The 21,327-nt window shown below is 44.3% G+C and overlaps 1 protein-coding gene across 1 annotated transcript in view; it reads left to right on the top strand.

Moving 5' to 3' along the window:
• LOC127619315 (integrin alpha-11-like) overlaps positions 1-21,327 on the top strand; it is a 112,276-nt gene that overhangs the window by 69,442 nt on the left and 21,507 nt on the right. The window contains exons 17-25 of the mRNA XM_052092226.1: positions 3,122-3,261; positions 3,473-3,583; positions 3,765-3,850; positions 3,935-4,139; positions 4,320-4,418; positions 16,425-16,501; positions 16,832-16,915; positions 17,005-17,095; positions 21,166-21,279. Coding sequence (XP_051948186.1) covers positions 3,122-3,261; positions 3,473-3,583; positions 3,765-3,850; positions 3,935-4,139; positions 4,320-4,418; positions 16,425-16,501; positions 16,832-16,915; positions 17,005-17,095; positions 21,166-21,279 — 1,007 coding nt within the window. The remainder of the gene's footprint in view (positions 1-3,121; positions 3,262-3,472; positions 3,584-3,764; positions 3,851-3,934; positions 4,140-4,319; positions 4,419-16,424; positions 16,502-16,831; positions 16,916-17,004; positions 17,096-21,165; positions 21,280-21,327) is intronic.

The following is a 21,327-nucleotide window of genomic DNA, read 5'->3' as shown; positions in this document are numbered from 1 at the left end:
GTTGTGACATGTGATGGGAGCGAACGCTGCCTTGGCGATTTATGTACGCTACCGTGGTGGTGCTGTCTGATCGGATCAAGACAGGTTTGCCCTGAATTAGCGGTAGAAACCTCCTCAGGGCAAAAAGTACAGCCAACAACTCTAGACTGTTGATGTGTCAGCGCACCCGCGGCTGTGTGCCCGTTGCACACGGTGCCCCAACCCAATTTGGAGGCATCTGTGGTGACCAGGACACTTGGCAGCAGGCGGGGGTTATGAACACACGGTGCGTGCCACGGCACATTGCTCGTCTCGGGACTTGAGTCTGGAGCCAGTGCTGAAGTGGTCTCATATGCATCAACCCAGCGGCGCGAAAGCCACGGAGGACGCCACATGCCCCAGGAGCCTCTTGAAATGTTTTAAGGGGACCGCCGGGCCCGGCCTGAACGCGGTGAGGCATTTCAGCACTGACTGCGCGCACTCGTTGGTGAGGCGCGCTAACATTGAGACTGAGTTTAACTCCATGCCGAGAAAAGAGATGCTCTGAACTGGGGTGAGCTTGCTCTTATCCCAGTTGACCCCCTAAATGGCTGAGGTGTCTGAGCACCTGGTCTTTGTGGGCGCATAACACGCATAACTCTCGGGAGTGGGCCAGAATGAGCCACTCCCGAAGCGGGTCAAGGGCTGCCTCTGCGACCTTCGTGAAAACACGAGGGGACAGGGACATGCCAAAGGGGAGGACCTTGTAATGATAAGCCTGGCAGTTGAACGCGAACCGTAGAAAAGGTCGATGTCGTGGCAATATAAAGACATGGAAGTACGCGTCCTTCAGGTCTACCGCTGTGAACAAATGCCGGACGCAAGTTAGAATGTGTCTTTGCGTGAGCATTTTGAACGGGAGTTTGTGCAAAGCCCGGTTGAAAACTCGCAAGTCCAAAATCGGTCGTAAGCCGCCGCCTTTCATTCTTACGATGAAGTAAGGGCTGTAGGAACCCTTCTTCATCTCGGTTGGAGGGACAGGCTCTATTGCGTTTTTGAGTAAGCGAGTCGCTATTTCCACTTGCAGGGATTTGGCATCTTCGCCGTGTACTGTGGTAAAGCGGACGCACCCAAAAGGTGGGGGGGGTCAGCCAAAGTGACGGATTGGGAAGCGAGAGCCACGCGTCCAAGCTCCATGCTAGGGGCACTAAGGGGACGATTATTTTTTACGTACCCGGTGGGGCTTCACAGCGAGCCGGAGAAGTTAATGACGCGTCCCAAGGCTGTGGTGCTGAGAGCCACCCTAGCTGCTCCCCACCTCAGTCCTTCTACCTAAGAAGGACCATTATATTTGAATACACCTGGTGTATTTGGGTACACCAATGGGACCACTTTGACCGGGTAAATCCCCAAGGACTTCCCATGCCCCGGCACACTCATTTGCCCCGGTTAGTCTTCCGGATGACAGCGCCGCTCACAGCCACCTCAGCCAGCTAGGGCTTCGGGTCAACTGGGAAAAGAGCAAGCTCCTCCCGTTTCAGAGCATCTCGGTCTGGAGTTGGACTCAATCTCGTTGATGGCACGCCTCACGAACAAGTTCACACGCCAGCTCCTTTATACCCATATGTCCGGGGCAGTGGCATGCAAATACCACTCGCCAATTCCCATTGGCCTTTTATCAAAGATCAGAGGTGTCTCGGGCTCCCAAGAGTGACCCCTAGTGTCACTTCATCGACACAATGTCTCGGTCCCTCCATCAGGGAACGGAGGTTACGGAAGTAACCAGGACATTTCATAAGACTGCAACATCTCTATTTGTCAGGGACATAATTTGATGTTCCACTATACTGTCAGACTTTGAACATGAACTTTATTACAACCTGCTGGTAGAATCTTAGAACAGCAAATTAGATTTTATAATGCCTTAGTGCCATTACCTATTTCTCAGGAAAATAGCACACAATACCCCCACAGTTTCCATGCATACACCGAAAGATAACGCAAACCCTCCCACCCACGGCACTTGTGCTTTGCTCTGGCATGAAAATTGCACGTAGAATTACTGCTCTCACGAAAATTATATAAGACGTAGTGCACAGTCGTTGAGTGTAATGCTGCGTTGTGCCAGAACACTGCTGCTAAGTAGAAGTGACAAAATATGGCAGCGTGTTAACATGCTGCTTTACTTTTAACCTCCTCAGTCCCTCAGAAGTCCAGCTAGTGTCATACTGAGTGTGTATAGCCCACCTGCAGTTTGACAAGGCCTCTTTTATTCTTTTTAAATCTTTTAGTTTTTTGAAAGACATGAACTTGGAAGGTCAGGTTGCTAAAGTGTGTGGGACCACAGAGCAGCATAACTGTTTTTAGTTTACCTTTCACAACCTTAGAGCATCTCCATCACAAATGTCACAGGTGTGAAACTAAGGTAATGTTCGCAGAGAAATTACACATCTTCATCGTTATAGTCATCTGAGGACATGGGGGACAATGAATAACTTTGACGCTCATCTTTTCTTTTCTTTAAAAATTCTTGCCTATGTCTAATTCACACATGTTGAGGAGGGTTATGAATATGTTAAAGACTGTCCTTTAACATATTTACAGATATTAAATGTATCGTTTTTGGTGTACATTTTCAAAATGACTGAAGTAGGAAAGGTTGAAGAGAGATTTGAAAAAAAAATCTGTTCATTTTAGATAGAAGTTTATAGACTTTTAACTGCTCATGAACAAATCTTTTTAGGTTTTAAGGTTTTAGTCTTTCAACTCAAAGATCTTTTTGATCTTCCTTAGACAGCTGAATGTTACCATGTCATTCAGGTCATGTGCCTCTTGAAAGGTTTTTGTACTAGGATTAGATTTTATGTCTTTGCTGAGGGCTCAGAAACTCCCAATTTGCTCTCAGATCTCCAGAGCATCATGAAATTCACCTCTAGTGGCTCCTAAATCTCTTTGTAGTCTGCACATGGTACTGTCCATTTATGGTCATAAATAAATTTGATGCTGTCTTTCATGTAGTGATAAAGCAAACTGAAGCCTCCAATACTGTTTCATAACATTTCATAGCAATTATATACTCCATTGCAGATAGCATGAACATTCACATAAATAATGAACTTGTGTATTTGTGTGAACTAAGAATGTGTTCCCTCCAATTTCTCAGCTGTCAGATACAGTGCATTCATTGAGGAGAAGCGCTTTAATCCTCGAGCAGTATTTGATGTCCCAGATCAGCAACAGCCACAGAATCTCACACTGTTTCCTGGAGAGGAGACCTGTGACCACATCTACTTCCACGTCATGGTTAGATCTCGGGTCATCAAAGTATCATCAGACTCCATTTTGCAACATTTAAAACCACTGAAATCCCAATCTGCCATGACATGACTTTACACCAACATTCACATTTTTCATTGCAATTTCAGCATTCCTCATTTATTTTAGGTCACTTTCTAGCATTACAAGCACAAGATCTTATTCTTCCAGTTTGCTCTTTATGGTAATGTTAATGCAGGAGACTACAGACTATGCCAGGCCCATCACATTCACTGTAGAGACAGGCCTGCTGGACCCAGAACAAGGCCCATCTCTAGATGATAGCTGGCCAACTACTGTGATAAAACAGGTAAGAGTCTGTATCTCAAGGAAAGCTTTATCTTAAACACCTACATTGAATGATAGCATTAGCAAATATTGCATTAAGCAGTGCATAATGCACAATGTTGTACATTCAAATAGTCATGGAAATTATATTTGTATCTATTATAAAAGTATAAAGGCCATAAGCTTTTTCTGGTTTTCTCCAGCTTCCTTTCTGGAATGGATGTGACGAAGAGGACCATTGTGTCCCAGACTTGGTGTTACAATCTCAGACTGATCTAATGAATCGCAAGTAAGATTACAAGGAGATGAAACACATGCACATACTGTACACTTACAATATTCCCACTCTTATGCCATCTCTAATGTTCCACAGGCAGTTCTGTGCACAGGCATTTCGTGCAGGCAGTGTGTTATGTCGGAGTCAGACTTTAGCAGAACCTTCTGAACGCATTATGGAGGGATCCAGGAGGAGGATGGTAATTGATGTGCATCTAGAAAACAGAGGGGAGAATGCCTATGGAGCCAAGCTAAACATCTCTTATACTCCAAACCTACGCTTCTCCAGCCTTATAGTGAAGGTACAAAAACATTTTAATAACTTTTCATTGGTGTTTATTTACGATTTATTGATTAATCGATTGATTGATTGATTGATTGATTGATTGATTGATTTCATTGACCTCTTAGATAAAGCACCAGCAATAAAAAAATTAACTGTAAGTTAAAGCAGGCTGTATTCTCTGCCCCTTCCTTTATAGGATAACTCTGATATACATATAGACTGCCATGGTCAGAACAGGCGAAAATATGAGAAATCTTGCAACATTAGTGCACCTTTTATGAGGGCAAAGACACAGGTGAGTTGCTGTTGAACATGGTTTAAAATTAAAAGATTCTCAAGGCACCATCTGGTGTTCCCCAGATGTGACACTGGTGGAAACCTCTAGAGCAGGGGTGTCAAACTTGGTTCCTGGAGGGTCACAGGCCTGTAGAGTTTAGTTCCAGCCCTGCTTCAAAATGCCTCCTTTCAATTTTCAAGCACCTTGATTAGCTACTTCAGGTGTGTTTAATTAGGGCTGGAGCTGAACTCTGCTGGATTGTGGCCCTCAAGGAACAAAGTTTGACACCCCTGCTCAAGAGCAGTGTTTCCCAAACTTGTTTGGCCGTAAGTACCACCACAACACCATCAGTAAGGCTCTTGTACCCCTTCATAGACCCAAAGCCAAAGAGGTGTACCATTTATAATTTACATTTATTCATTTGGTAAACGCTTTTATCCAAAGCGACTTACAAAAGAGGAAAACATAAGCGAATCATCTTAAGGAGACAGTGGTACAAAAAGTGCCATATTACAAAGTTTCACTATCATCAGAATAGTATACAAAACAGATTTAAGTGCAACAAGAATTGTAAATAATAATTATTTTTTTTTTTGTGACTGGTTAAGTGATCTTGGAATATTTATGTTTTTAGCCGTTTTTTGAAGATAGAGAGTGAGTCAGCTTCACGGATTGAGTTGGGAAGGTCATTCCACCAACGTGGAAACCAGTGACCAATTTTATTCGATTCCAATTAATTTGGATATATTTTAGTTACTATGTCTATTTTGCTCACTCATGAAAAATTATCTTTCATATAATGCTTTTATTTATAAAGGGGACTTTCTAAATTGGTACATTAAATACTATTTGTTAGTAATTACAATTTTAATGTTTAATTTTAAATAGTCATTTAAGCTTTTTAAAAATTGCCTATAAATATCCATCCATCCATCCATCGTCAACCGCTTATCCTGTGTACAGGGTCACGGGGGGCTGGAGCCTATCCCAGCTAACATTGGGTGAAAGGCGGGGGACACCCTGGACAGGTCGCCAATCCATCGCAGGGCCACCTATAAATATTTGTATTTATTTTTATTACATGATTATTATTTAAATTGATATGTAGAACAAGCTAAAATGGTACTGTCTCTTTAAGAATATCAGCAGTTCAGCATGTGTCTCACAAGTGTTTTAGTTTTGTGTATATTAAGGAATATACAAGTATTTGCAAGGCTTATTTTTAGAGTTAAACGTTTCTTTTTTTAGTTGTTTTTGACTGACTGACTGTAAAGATCAGAAGTGGATATCATCTTTGGACTCACATTACACAGAATGAGTCAAAACTAATTTTTATTCTCAGAAAGCAGTGAAAGGATATTAATGCTGAAAAATCAATCCTGGGATTTTAATAAGCAATATTAGAATTGTTTAAATTAAGACTGCAATTAATCTGCTTTTTACCAAATTAAAGAGAATGAGAGTGTAACGTATTGGTAGAGCAGGAGCAGATGAAGATGAGATGATGAAGATGAAGTAGAACCCAAGTGCAGTTTTATTTACAGTGAAACCATAATGAAGGCTAAATAAAATATAAAATAGAATATGAACTAAACTAGAATTGACATGGCTTGGCTTGACATTAATAATGACACAGAACATGAAGACAGTGTTTCACTTCCAATGGCAAACAAGAGGGTTTAAATACATAGATTGGGATAACAATATTACAAGACAACCAATGAAGAGGCAGAACCAATAAATATGCTAAGACAATAAACACATGAACCAAAGCTAAAACAGAACTGATAACAAGATGAAAAGACTCAAACATAAACCAATGAAAAGACAGGACTAATAAACATGGTGAAACAAGAGGGTCGCATGACAAGGAAACCACATGAAACAGGAACTAAATTAAAAAACATGAAACAAATTTAAAGACATGAAATAAAAACATGAAAACATGAACGTGAACAAAAACTCCTGCAAGAACTCTAAAGACTGTCTACAGATAGTTCAGTAATCAGAAACCTCAATCCCACAGTAACAATTACATATACTGTTATACACATATTGACAAAAAAAAAAAAACTAAACAGTTTTGCATAAAGTATCCATTTTTCATACTTAAGTAAAAGTAAAGATAAGTTCATGGAAATTTACTCAAGTAAAATTAGCTCATGGGAAAACTACCTAAGTTAAATTATTAAAGTCACTGATTTTAAATTTATTTAAGTATCAAAAGTACTAGTAAATCAAAAAAATTACAGAACAGCTTATTAAACCCATGGCAATTGGCAGTGCTCATTATTACTCACCCTCATGCCATCCCAGATGTGTATGACTTGAAATAATATAAGGAGACTAATATCAAGATTTATAGTGGAAAAGGAGTAATATTTTGGTCTGTTCTCACTCAAAACCAACTGGATCGCTTCAGAAGACATTGATTAAACCACTGGAGTCTTATGGATTACATTTATATATCCTTAATTTGCTTTTCGGGGCTTCAAATGCCTTGGGACCATTCACTTAGATTAAAACGACCTACAGAACAGAGCTATTCTTCTAAAAAAAAAAAAATTATGTGTTTTCTATAGAACAAAGAAAGTCATACATATCTGGGATGTGATGAGGGTCCCAGATATGTTTTTAACTGTCCCTTTAATTCGTTGTGGCAGCGGGGGCGTGGTCAAGCGCCCGTCCGGGAGAGAAAAGCGGTAAGGGCGCTCACACCTGAGCTAAATGATAACTAACACCTGTGTCTAATTTCAGTAACATGAGGAGAGCGGCATAAGAGGGCAGGAGCGAGAGAGCAAGGGAGAGAACCAAGGAAGACTGTCTCTGATGTGTTGTAAAAACTTAAGAATTAAAAAAACTTACCCCTTAAGTTGACGTTTGTTTCCGTCCCGTCCTTGAGCTATTTCACATTCGTGTTCAAGTCATTCAGAATGATCATATTTATGAGATTATGAACACCTAGTTCCTAGGTCCTAAATCCAGTGAGATTTTCTTGGAGTGCTGATTTTCTGAGATGGGGGCATGTCAATTTAAGAAACATGGCAAGAATCATGCAAACATGTGACTGTACAGTTTAGATTTAAAGTATTTTTGTCCTATTGATGAAGAATAATGCTTTCCAGAAAATAAGACTAATTTAGCTAGTTTATATGAGGTGGCAGGCTTACAGAATAACATTTCACATCTGTATCCTGTATGTAGCCTCAAAATAATTATCAAATAAGACACCTAATTTGCAGTGTGTATGTGAATATATGAACATGTCGTTGCATTTGGTGCTGAAAAAAGTTTCCTGCTTTTTCAGAATGTGAAAAAGATGAAAAATTGTGAAACCATTCCAACTTAAATCACTTTTAACACTCATTACATAGAAATTACGACTGATGAACTTACGTCCCAGGTGGACTTGAACACAGTTTAAACCACAACATAACTAAAATAGTGTCTATATTGGTTATGTGTTAATCATATGTGGATACAACATAATATGTTGTTATAATAACATTTAATATATCCAAAGCAAATTGTAACATTCAAGGAGGGGCCTGAGCCATATTTAGTGACCAGAATATACACTGGGCTTTTTTTCATTTGGGCTAATAAGCAACCACCCAGAATACCCTTGCAACTGCATAGCAATGTGCTAAAAACACAGTTAAAACAACTTAACAACAGTATAACAACAACCTGACAACCACCTAGATGCCCTAGAAACTGCAGAGCAATGTGCTACAAACACAGAAAACAACTTAGCAACAGCAAAGTAACAACCTGGTAATCACAAACTGTATCAAAATGCGCTAAAACACGCAGCAGATAACCTAGACAACTGCGTAGCATGCCCCAGGAACCATCCAGAACACCCAATGAACCACATACTGCAGCGTCAATATGCGACAAAGCAATGAGAAAAGTTTAGCAACCACACAGAACACCAAAGTTTAAAAAATAACAATTGTTGAACACTTTCGTGAGTGCTAGTAATTATTCATACACGTCGCACCTTGGTTAAATGTAAAAGGTAATTACTGTATGTTTGATTGACTTTTATATGAACAGGTTTCCTGGAAAGGCAAGAGACTGGTGGCACATAACTTCATCATTATTTCACATAATATTTAAGCCTAAACTTATCAAATTAATAAGTAAAGAAAACAGATTAAAACTTACATGAGCAGTTTCTTGTCTTCCCCAGTGGAGACAGACAACGGATCACATGTTACCTGGTGTTCGCTTCACTTGTGATTTTGATTCAGATTTATGATTCGCAAAATGAATAATTCAGAACAATTTTTGAATCTTTTTTTATTTTATTTTTTTAGTTCAAAACAATCTGTATACATTTTTGCACATACAGCTATGTTATTTTTTGCTGTGTTCAGTCGCAAAAGTAACAAAAGTGTATGGAGAAAATTAGTGTAGATTGTGTTAAGTATCAATTTGCTCTTCAGAAGTAAAAGTCCAAAGAAATATTTATACTCAAAGAAAGTACAAATATTGAAAAACTGTACTTAACTACAGTAACAAAGTATTTGTATTTTGTTGCTATACACCTCTGAAAAAAAAAATACTTTAAGTTAAGCAGCTCTACAGGGAAAGTAATATACTTGTTATGATGTGAGGAAACAGGAGAAGGCAGACAGGAATGTGGATCCAGATGCGGCTTTTATTGTACCCAAACAACAGAATAAACAAAACACAGGAACAAAAGAAAGTCCTCGATGGGAAAAAGGGAAACTAAATACAAGAGGATACAGAGGGCAGAGAACAACAGGGTAACCACGGACGGACAGATGACACGACAGGGTAACCACGGATGGACAGATGACAGGGTAACCTTGAGCGGGCTGACAGACAGGCAGGGAACACGGAGAGAGAGTAAGACCATGCGAGAGCGGAGACATAGAACATCAACGAACGACAACGGGAAGGGGAGAAAGCGGGGTTTAAATAAACAGACAAGGTAATGACAAAATAACAGACAGGTGCGGACAATAACACAGTGATCAGGGCTGGGAGCGTGATCCGGGAATTGTGGGAAGTGCAGTTTCACACACGGACAGTGAGACTCAGGGCGGACAACAGGGAAAACGTGACATGGAACGGGATCGGTGATGGGTGAAATGGAAAACACGGAGAGGACAACAAGGAAAAGTGACATAAACGCGATTAGTGAAACAGAGAACATAGGGCAGACAACACAGGAATGTGACATAGCCCCCTCAAAAGGACTAGATTCCAGATGGTCCTAAAAAGAATAGAAAAAATAAGCAAATGTTCAAGGAGAGAGGAGCTAGGAAAGGGGGAAAACAGACAGACCAAAGGGGCCACAAGGGACACAAAGACAGACCAAGGAGGCACAAGGGGCAATTAGGCAATCCATAGGGGCAATTAGGCAGTCCACGGGGGCACAAGGGGCAGTTAGGCAGTCCACGGGGGCATAAAGGGCAGACAGGAAGTCCGGGGGGCACAGAGGGCAAGAGGGTAGTCCAAGGGGCAGGGACAGGTTCAGGAGGCCTGGGAGGCGGCCACAAGACAGGGACAGGTCTAGGAGGCGGCCACAAGACAGGGACGGGTCTAGGAGGTCTGGGAGGCGGCCAACGGACAGGGACGGGTCTAGGAGGTCTGGGAGGCGGCCACCAGACAGGGATAGGTCCAGGAGGCCTGGGAGGCAGCCATCGGACAGGGACAGGTCCCGGAGGCGGAGCTGAGAGGGCCTCTGGAGACGAAGCTGAGGGAGGCTCTGAAGGCTCAGGAGGCGGAGATGAGGGGGGCTCTGGAGGCGGAGCTGAGGAAGGCGGAGCCGAGGAAGGTGGCGCCGTAGGAGGCTTTAGAGGCGGAGCTCTAGAAGGCTCTAGAATCTCTGGGAGCAGAGCCATAGGAGGCTCTGGGGGCGGAGCCGAAGGAGGCTCGGGAGGCAGAGCCATAGGAGGCTCGGGAGGTGGAGCCGAAGGAAGCTCTGGAGTCTCTAGGGGCAGAGCCGTAGGAGGCTCGGGAGGTACAGCCGTGGAATGCTCTAGAGGAGGAGCCCTAGAAGGCTCTGGGGTCTCTGGGAGCAGAGCCGTAGGAGGCTCTGGGGGTGGAGCCGAAGGAGGCTCGGGAGGCGGAGCCCTGGAAGGCTCGAGAGGCTTGAGAGGCGGAGCCCTGGAAGACTTGAGATGCTTGAGAGGTGGAGCCCTGGAAGGCTCGAGAGGCTTGAGAGGCAGGGCCCTGGAAGGCTCGAGAGACTTGAGAGGCGGAGCCCTGGGAGGCTCGGGTGGAGGAGCCCTGGAAGACTCGAGAGACTGGAGAGGCGGAGCCCTGGAAGGCTCGAGAGGCTTGAGAGGCGGGGCCCTGGAAGGCTCGAGAGACTTGAGAGGCGGAGCCCTGGGAGGCTCGGGTGGAGGCGCCCTGGAAGACTCGAGAGACTGGAGAGGCGGAGCCCTAGGATGCTCGGGAGGAGGAGCCCTGGAAGACTCGAGAGACTTGAGAGGCGGAGCCCTAGGAGGCTCGAGAGACTTGAGAGATGGAGCCCTGGAAGACTCGGGAGGAGGAGCCCTAGAAGACTCAAGAGACTTGAGAGGCGGAGCCCTGGGAGGCTCAAGAGGAGGAGCCCTGGAAGGTTCGAGAGACTTGAGAGGTGGAGCCCTGGAAGACTCGGGAGGAGGAGCCCTGGAAGACTCGAGAGACTTGAGAGGCGGAGCCCTGGGAGGCTCGGGAGACTTGAGACACGGAGCCCTGGGAGGCTCGAGAGGCTGTGGCTCTTGGATGGTCATGGCTACTGGCACTGGCTCTTTGATGGTCATGGCTACTGCCGCTGGCTCTTGGACGGTCATGGCTACTGGCGCTGGCTCAGGGACGGTCGAGGCTACAGGCGCAGGCTGACGAGGGCTCCGGCTCACTGACTGTGGCTGACGAGGGCTCAGGCCCTCCACTGTGGGTGGTGAGGTAGGAACCTCCTCAGCGACGCCCACAGTGAGCGGTGAGCTGCACACTAGTAGGGTCGCCTCCAGGAAGTCGCAGAGACTCCAGCCATGCGTTGCCTGTGGCAACCGCTCCCTCAGCGAGGGGTTCAAGTTGTCCCTGAAGAAGACCACCAATGCTGAGTCCGGGAAGTCTGTAAAGTTCGCCAGATGGAGAAAGTCACGAACGTGGTCCTCTATTGGGCGGTCTTCTTGCTTCAAACAGAGGAGCTGGTAACTTGCACGTAATGCCGCTGGATCCATTTTTGGGTCGTTCGTTCTGTTATGATGTGAGGAAACAGGAGAAGCCAGATGGGAATGTGGATCCAGATGCGGCTTTTATTGTACCCAAACAACAGAATAAACAAAACACAGGAACAAAAGAAAGTCCTCGATGGGAAAAAGGGAAACTAAATACAAGAGGATACGGAGGGCGGAGAACAACAGGGTAACCACGGACGGACAGATGACACGACAGGGTAACCACGGACGGACAGATGACACGACAGGGTAACCACGGACGGACAGATGACAGGGTAACCTTGAGCGGGCTGACAGACAGGCAGGGAACACGGAGAGAGACTAAGACCATGCGAGAGCGGAGACATAGAACATCAACGAACGACAACGGGAAGGGGAGAAAGTGGGGTTAAAATAAACAGACAAGGTAATGACAAAATAACAGACAGGTGCGGACAATAACACAGTGATCAGGGCTGGGTGCGTGATCCGGGAATTGTGGGAAGTGCAGTTTCACATGGACAGTGAGACTCAGGGCGGACAACAGGGAAAACGTTACATGGAACTTGATCGGTGATGGGTGAAACGGAAAACACGGAGCGGACAACAAGAAAAAGTGACATAAACATGATTAGTGAAACAGAGAACATAGGGCAGACAACACAGGAATGTGACAATACTGTAACTGTGATAATTATCAAACAAATGTATTCCAGAGAAAGGTACATGAAGAATTAGTGTTTAGTTTCAATAGTCTCGTTTCACAATAATGTGTATGGATTGAAAAACAAGTTAGAAAGTTGAGACATATAAAGTGAATCTGTAGGTTTTTATCTCCTGATTATCAGTACTTTGTTATTTACATTTTAGAGTTCAGACAATATATATGTCTGTTATGCATAAATAAATAAATTCTGGTTATGAGGTTCTCAGGAACCTAAACCATATCAAATGTAATAGTCATGTTGCATGATTTTAGCATATGGTACTCCAGCCATATACTGTATGTGTTCTTAAATATTTGGACAGTTTCACCAATGATAGCACAATAATTTAACAGCTTACATTTCGTCTGTGGCTGTTGCATGGAAATTGTTATGTTCCGCAAAACTAGACTTTCAGAGTTTAAGCCAGGGTCAGCACTCCTCATATGTGCTTTAGAGAGCATTGCATGCACAAACATAAATCACAGGGTTCCCTTAGATGGACGGAATGAGACATTGTGTTTATTAACGCATATGGGGAGTGCCTTCTTGCACAACCTAGTTGAAACCTCTCTACAAGTGCGCAAGCAACATTTCCTCAGAATTTCTGACTGAGAAACGCATTGCTCGTACCTCAAGAACTCTGAGTCTTGTACTGGGCTAGCGTTCACAATGTCTCATTCCCTTCGTCTTAGGGAACCGAGGTTATGTACGTAACAAGACATTCCCTTACGACTCAGTGCATTTGACATTGCATTTATTAGCTTGGGCTGGGGATGTCAGACTGTGCCTGAGAGAGGAGATCCCTCCTCAGTGGTATTTCCCATGGTGAGCTGTACAGCTTCTCTATCAGTTCTGGTTTGGCCATTTCTTGTCCTCTCTGACTTTGCATATGACAGAGTGAATCAGGCACACCTGGAGAAATGCATATTTGCATTTAACTGGCCATTTCTGGGCCATTGCATTCGCTTCCAGTGGGGCTTGGGACTTTGAGTAACAGAGGGGACAGTGGGTGTTCCCAACTGTGGCAAATAGATATATTTCTGCTTTACCATATATTTCCCAAATCCTCAGTACAATTTGAGGATGAAGTCTCCATTCGCATGACAATAGGTCCACACCATAATTCCGACAGCCTGGGACATATGTCGCTTTCAGGGAAAGGAGATCAGTGGCAGTGAACGAATTCCGCCTTGGTGGTTTATATATGGCACAACTGTCATGTTGTCTGAGCAAACCAGGACATGACAGTTCGTTATTTCTGATTGAAAATACTTTAAGGCAAGGAATACAGCAGATAGCTCTAGGAGGTTGATGTGTCATGCTTTCTTCGCAGCTGTCCAGGTGCCGAAAGTCAGGGCGCCCATCTCACACTGCCTCCCAACCTGTGTTGGAAGCATCCATAGTCACCACTTTCCGCATGACAATCTGCCGCATCCCGACACCTCGCTGGTAAAAGGCAGGAGCTGTCCAAGTTACTAGAGCAGCTATACAGTAGTGGGATATAGTGATGCGCATGTGCCCATGGCGCCAAGCATGTCATGGATGCTGCTGCCACAAACCACAATGCTTTTTGAAACAGCTTCAGTGGAAGTGTTTTCCCCAGTTTGAACTGAAACAGACACTGTAGTATGGCCTGAACGTGCTCGCTCATTAGGTGCATGCCTACATTTTGATATGTGTTTTATAGCCTTTGATTGCTGTTAGTCGCAACCTAATGCTCAGCACATTTATTCACAGAGCTGCCAAAGAGGCCGGCTGGAGACACTGATGCATCCAACAGAGTGGCTTTTCCTTTTCACACATTTCTGTAAGGATCAGCTATACATGTTGATCCAGAACTACCAGGTTGCCCATGGACTTGCCGACAGCCTGCGCAGTGATTTTTGTGGCATGCAAAAATCAGTAGCGGTGCAGAGTTCTTAGAATGTCTCTGGATCGAAGCCTTGCTCATCCATTTGCTTGAGGAGCTTGGCTTGAAATACCTGGAGCACCATCATTGTGTTGAGTGCTGATCCAACTTGTCCTGCTGCTGAGTATGCTTTTCCAGCCAGTGTGGACGTCAGTCGACACGGTTTGGATGTATGGGGCATGATTTCCATGGCCTGTTACTTTCTGGGCAGAGGTTTGCCTCTATTGCCTCCTCCACAGGGGGTAGTTGGGGCGTCAGATCTGCCGAACGAGGCAGAGGTCTGGAGCTCGTCACGCGCAAAACATATTGGCAAAGACGTGTCACGTGGAGATTGAGGGGCTCACATCAAATTCATCCTGCTGGACCTCGTGCAACGCTGTGCCTCCTCGTGTGAACCCTCTGGTATCAAAGAAGAGGCTGTTGGGAGGGCACGTAAGGCTGAATCATCCCTCAGAACGAGGCTGATTCAAGAGCGAAGCAACTTGTGACTCATGCCCTTGAACCCTCGCACCAAAAGAGGTGGAGCTCAAACACTGTAGCCAATATTAGAATATTGACATTATTGTAGAGATGTTTCAACTAGGTTGTGTAAGAAGGCACTGCCCATATGCGTTAATAAACGCAATGTCAAGTGTACTGAGTCATAAGGGAACCCTATGGACTTGCAGAATTGTCACGATCTGTAACAGCAATACCTAATTTATGTCTGCTATTTTCCACAGAGTGATTCACTTAGTGCCCATAAAGCCTTTTTTATAAATTTAAAAATATTAATTGAATGCAAAAATACAGCTGCCATGCAGTTACTTCATCCACACAGATCAAAGCCCACAAATCGCACTGTCTGGAGAGGGACCACAGAAATGTGTCCTGTTCTAGGGTACTGCTTTGATAGGGAATGGGTCACCATTCCTCCAACTTCTCACAGAGTCCTGACTCATATACTTTTCACTGGAGCCAAGTTTGTGGTAATGGGGAGAGATTTTATGGGCCTGGTTTAGCTAAAAATAGATTGTGATGGGTAGAAAGTGAAAGAAAAAAAGAACACTGGAGGAAAGAAACAAGAAGGATTTTCCTTGCTCCTTTTGCCTACACTCTAAAAGAGAACTTTTGCCCACATAGTTACGTATACAGTAGCCATGTTCAAGTGCTTAGTTTTATCAAAACAAAGATAAAACTATAAACTAGACCCCTGCTCCTTAGTGCTCTTTTACAATTTTATCAGACCTAAGGTTTTTATTATCAAATAATATTCAATATTATCAAATAAGAACCTGCAAAAGAAAAAGAAAAAAAAAACATTCATTCTGTGAGCTGTGTGGTAATTGAATCACCAGTTGTGGTTAGAGCAGTAGCTCTTTAAACTGGAGCAGGTTTTATTTTAGCGAATCTGTATAAAATCTTTATCTGTAGTTTGTCACTATTGAGTGATATACAGTATATACACAAGGCTGAGGGTAGACTGTACAAGCTCCTAATCTGTTTTAGGGATTTTTCTGTATCCAGCAAGGATGTTTGTCCTTCAAAATGACACATTTTTCTTTGTAAGCTGGATGAGTTTTGAGATGTAATGTCTTTGTGTAAAGATGGTTTCTTTAGTCCTGTTCTATGATTCCTTCAGTCTGTATAGTTTTAAGCCCAAAAGCTTATGGAAGGTTATTGCAGGATTCCAGTGTTGGGAGGGTTACTTTTGAAATGTATTCTACTACAAATTACAGAATACATGATGTAAAATTTCCATTCCAGACTTACTTCAAACTTACATCTCTGTCTGCTCGTATGAATCATAAGAAAGTCTTTCACTGCTGTTCAATTGCACATTTGATTGCATAATTTATATGGATAATTGTTTTCCATCAGAAAGGAATATCTATTAAATGAAACAAATGATAAAACAAATGCAAAATAATCTCTTCAGTAATCAAAATACATTTTGAATGTACCTTTATTCTAATTACCAATGATTTAAATTGTAACTGTAATGGAATACATTTACTTACATTTTGTAATTTAAATATATATTCCCGTTACATGTATTCCGTTACTCCCCAACACTGCAGGATTCACTTCTAAGTTCTCTGCTAATACTCTCTGTGTTGTTTTTGAGGTCTGAAAATACAAAGTAAGCTACCTAGATATAGTATTCACTCCCTTGTCATTTCTGTTAGTCTCCCAGTAACTACATGGTGTGTCTGATTAAATATTAATCTGTCTCTCTCCCTAGGTAACATTTCGTTTGGAATTGGAATTCAGTCACTCAGTGCTGCTGGATCATATACGGCTCATTCTGGAGGTTATCAGGTAGCTCCACGAGGCCAACATTTACCAATCAGAAGTGCTTTATTAGAGTTATATTAAATGTATTGTTTAGTTTTGGACAGTATAATAATACAATTAAGAGTATGTATATACTGTATTTAAAATTAATGGTGAATAGGGAAGTCTGTGGCTAGTTACACTCAAATCTAAATGAGACATAATTTGAAAGCTCTTCAAAATTGGTGATGGTTTGGAATGTTAAAACAACTGTTAAACAATCATTCATGCGGCCATGTGTCACAAGGCAGAGAATTACATGGTGAGCCTAACTGCCTGAGATGTTTCTCATGCCTTTTTCTCATGTTTCTGTAGTTGGGGTGAGGAAGTTGCCTTATATGACAACATTAATCACATTTTCTACACGCTGAGATATGAGGCTGATCTTCTCTTCACAAGGTATGATATGTGTGCATCTGATAAAGTTCTAATCAATAGCAATGGAAATTGAAAAGTAGAAACTTTACGGTGTATTTTCATTCACTCAGAGATTTTTATCCGACTCGATATGAACTTAAACCAGACCTCTCTCTGGAGGTACCAGGTGATGTCAACCCTCCTTTCAACTTTACCTTTCAGGTGAGGTCAACCACCTAGCCAGACAATGAACCTAAAAATATTTGGACATTTAAAAAGCTTACAAAATTACAAAGGCCTTGCATTAAATTGCAAAACATAACCAAAGTGACATTTATTCTTAAGATATAAAGCACAAACAAACTTTTCAAGCAAACAATTTCTCAAAAACATTTTTGTTAGGTAAAAAGTATTTGGACAAAAATTATTTGGACACCTCTGGGCAAACTTAATGGAACATCCATTAATGTGATGAACGTCTAGGTTACTAGTGTAACCCCGGTTCCCTGATGGAGGGAACGAGACATTGTGTCAATTGTCGTGACACAAGGGGCTTCTGTCGGGAGCATTGGATACCTCTGAATATGAAAAAGACCAATGCCAAAATGGTCAAATTGGAAAACAGAATTTTCATGTTCTGCCCCCGGACATACGGGTATAAAATGTGGGATGTGCCTCTTTTCAATCAGGTTCTGCACTGAGGAGCCAAGAACAAGGTTTGGCCATTACAGCGGCTTGGTACAGTGTTGTGGAAAGGGGGACATAACATCTTGTTCCCTCCATCAGGGAATGGGGGTTACACTAGTAACCTAGACCTTCCCCTTCTGTCACACACTCAACGTTGTGTCGATTGTAGTGACACAAGGGGTCCCTATTCAATAGTGCCACCTACACTGAACGTGTTATGTGATATGCTGATGCTGGTGCAGCAGGCTGTAGCGTGCCAAAGGCACATGAGCATCAGACTGCATGTAACCCGGCGACTGGGGGACAAAGGGAACTGCCCAAGGGGATTAATCCATGATGGCCAAACCCTGTGGAGTACCTGTTCCAGTACAGAGTAGTTAGTACCCGTAGTGGGACTGGTCAGGAATTCCTCCACTGACCTGAGGGCTAGGGAGGAAAAACATCCAGGGGGCGCAAGCTTTTGTGGACTCACCTGGGGCTAAAAGCGTACGTGTTTGCCTCAGTGGAGGGGAAAAGCACTAGCGCAAGCGGTACACCCGGTCAGTCGTCTTGTGTTACAGAGTTCTACATGCTCGGACCAGACAAAACACGAGATGAAACCGACTCAACTCGGAGATTGTAGAATCTCGCAAAGGTATCGAGTGTCACCCAGCCCGCTACTCTATAGATGTCTGCTAGAGAGGTGCGGTTGGCCAGTGCCCACGAGTACGCCACACTCCTTGTAGAGTGTGCTCGAACCCGCAAGGGGGCGGGCTCGGCCTGTGTCTGATACGTCAATGCAATGGTGTCGACTACCCAGTGGGCAACCTCTGTCCGCCAAAGCAAACAAAGAGCTGCTCAGAGAGTTTAATGCTCTATGTGCAGTCCAAATAGGTAGGCAAAGCACACACAGGAACAGCAACTATAAAGCTGGGTCTGCCTCCTCCCGGGGCAGCACTTGCAGGTTCACTACCTGGTCCCTAAAAGGGGTCATAGGAACCTTGGGCTGATAGCCCGGTCGAGGTCTTAGAATGACATGAACATCTGCCGGACCGAACTCCAGGCAAGTGTCGCTGATAGAGAACGCTTGCAGGTCTCCAACCCTCTTAATGGAAGCGAGCGCAATCAGGAGGGCCATCTTCTGGGAGAGGGCACTTAGCTCAACTGATTCTAGAGGCTCAAAAGGGGCCCGAAAGGACCACGGAGAGATCTCATGAAGGGAACCGGCATGGCTTAGGAGGGTTGAGCCTCCGGGCACCTCTTAGAAACCTGATAATCAGGTCGTGCTTTCCTAGGGACTTACCATCCACTGCATCATGGTGGGCCGCTATAGCGGAAAAATATACTTTTAAGGTGGAGGGGGACAGCCGTCCCTAGAGCTTTCCCTATAGGAATGAGAGCACTGACCCAACTGCGCACCTCTGCGGGTCTTCAGATCGGGAAGAACACCAATTCTCGTTTGTGAGGCATGCTACCATTGAGACTGAGTCTAACTCCATGCAAAGCAAAGAGGTGCTCTGAACTGGTGAGAGCTTGCTCTTTTCCCAGTTGACCTGAAGCCGTAGACGGTTGAGGTGCTAAGCACCGGGTCCCTGTGGGCGCATAGTGCCTCTCGAGAGTGAGCTAATATCAGCCAGTCATAGAGGTAGTTGAGTATGCGACATTTGTGAAGAAGAGAGTTGAAAGGGACAGGCCAAAGGGGAGGACCTTGTGCTGATATGCTCAGCTCTCGAACGCGAACCGTAGAAAGTGTCGGTGTAGGGGAAAAATCGAGACGTGGAAGTACGTGTCCTTCAGGTCTACCGCTGCGAACCAATTTTTTATGTGTTTTTGTGTGAGCATCTTGAACAGGAGCCCGGTTGAAAACTCACAGGTGCAAGATTGGCCTCAACCCAGCTCCTTTTTTGGGTACGATGAAGTAAGGGCTGTAAAAACCCTTCTCCATCTCGGCTGGAGGGACGGGCTCTATTGCATTTTTTCACAATGGTAGTGATTTCCAGATGCAGGGTGCTGGCCTTTTCACTGTGCACCGAGGTGGAGCAGATGCCGCTGAAACGAGGCAGATGCCCGGCGAACTGAAATCGCATAGCTGAGTCGTATGGTCCTGGCCAGCCAGCACGATGGGTTGGAAAGCATAAGCAACATGTCCAAGCTCTGTGTGAGGGGCACTAAGGGGACTATCATTTTTGACATACCCGGTGGGGCGTCGCAGCGGTGGGGAGCAGGTAGTGTTGCGTTGGGAGGCAAGGTTGAGTCCTGAGGCATGTGTGCTGAGATAGAGCTCAAGGCATTTAGAGGGCAGGTTAGCGACTGAGGAGGAGGTGCTATTGAGGCATCCTCTGGACTCATTGGGGGTTGTGGCTTCTAGCAGTGCCCTGACCCAATGAACCAATCATCTAGCTGTGAGGGTTGAGGGGAGGACGGAGGGTTCCAGTCCAGCCCCACGCTCAGCCTCAGACTGGGAGGGCAAGCCCGAAGACGGTAGCCCAGTTCAGTTCTCCACATCAGACACTGAGGCGCTCTCCGATGCAGTGGCGACATCATCATCCTGCTCCATGGTGCCAACGGAGACATCAGACTGGCTTTGAGGTGAGCCGGTCTCATGTCAAAACCAGACGGAAGCAATCGAGTGAGCTGGGGGGTGGATGGTTCGTGGAGATTTACCTGGCAAAACCGCACCCGATGAACTCCACAAATCGCCTCCATCACCAGCCGGGTCATCCTCAATCCCTCGGGCAGCTGGAGTGGCGTTTTCTATGAGAAAGGAAAGCCGCGACCGCAACGATGCCATGGTCAGGTTCTCGCAATGAATACATGAACCATTCACAAACGCTGCTTCGGTTTGATCGCGACCCAGACACACAAGGCAGTGCATATGGCCGTCAGAAGTGGAGAGATATCTACCGCATCCAGGAACAACGCAAAGGTGGAAGGTCATCTTGTAAAAGATGCGTCTTTAAAAAGACATTTTATGCCAAGCGTTAACTCTTTCAAATTTGAAAATAACACTCTTTTAGAGGAGTTTTGCTCTTTTAGAGGACAACTATCGAAGCGCCCTGGGGCGTGGACATTACTGGCGTGCAGAGGAGGGAGAAAGCTGCTGGCAATGCGCCGTAGATCCAACTGGAAAGATCTCTTTTAGAGGTGAGTGGAACAGAGTGAGGTTTAAGCTCGATGAACACACATAACTGCTCAGCTCTGAAGAAAGAATCTGATTGAACAGAGGCACATCCCGCCTTTTATACCCGTATGTCAGGGGGTGGGTCATGAAAATTCTGTTCGTCAATTTGGCATTGGCCTTTTTTATATTCAGAGGTATCCGAGGCTCCCAAAAGAAGCCCCTTGTGTCACTACAATCGACACAACGTCGAGTGAGTGACAGAAGGGGAACTACACATGTGGTTATGCTGCTAGGACACCTGTGTTAACTTGAGGGGAACTTACTTCATATATCTACTAATAATTACCTTGAGACAGAGAAAAGTGTTAGTTCTGAGAAAAGGCCTGCATCATTTGTTTGCAAATGGGAAAAAAATTATATTCAGACATTTATAAGTGTAATTAAAGTGTCCACCGAAATGAGCGTAAAAGTGTGAGTCAACGATTTTTCTATCCATGCAAAACAGATCCAGAACCTTGGATATTTCCCTGTCCGAGATTTGCAACTATACATTGCAATCCCTGAAGTCACAAAGAATGGCAATCAGCTCTTGCAGATCAGGGATTTCCACGTAGATCAGGTTATTAGCAACGACCAGACTTGTAGTTTTACCCAACCCACTTGTCAT

The sequence above is a fragment of the Xyrauchen texanus genome, chromosome 1 (genome assembly GCF_025860055.1).
Source record: "Xyrauchen texanus isolate HMW12.3.18 chromosome 1, RBS_HiC_50CHRs, whole genome shotgun sequence".
Classification (NCBI taxonomy): domain Eukaryota; kingdom Metazoa; phylum Chordata; class Actinopteri; order Cypriniformes; family Catostomidae; genus Xyrauchen; species Xyrauchen texanus.
Note: the sequence above shows the minus strand (reverse complement) of the source record. Positions and strands in the feature narration are given on the sequence as shown.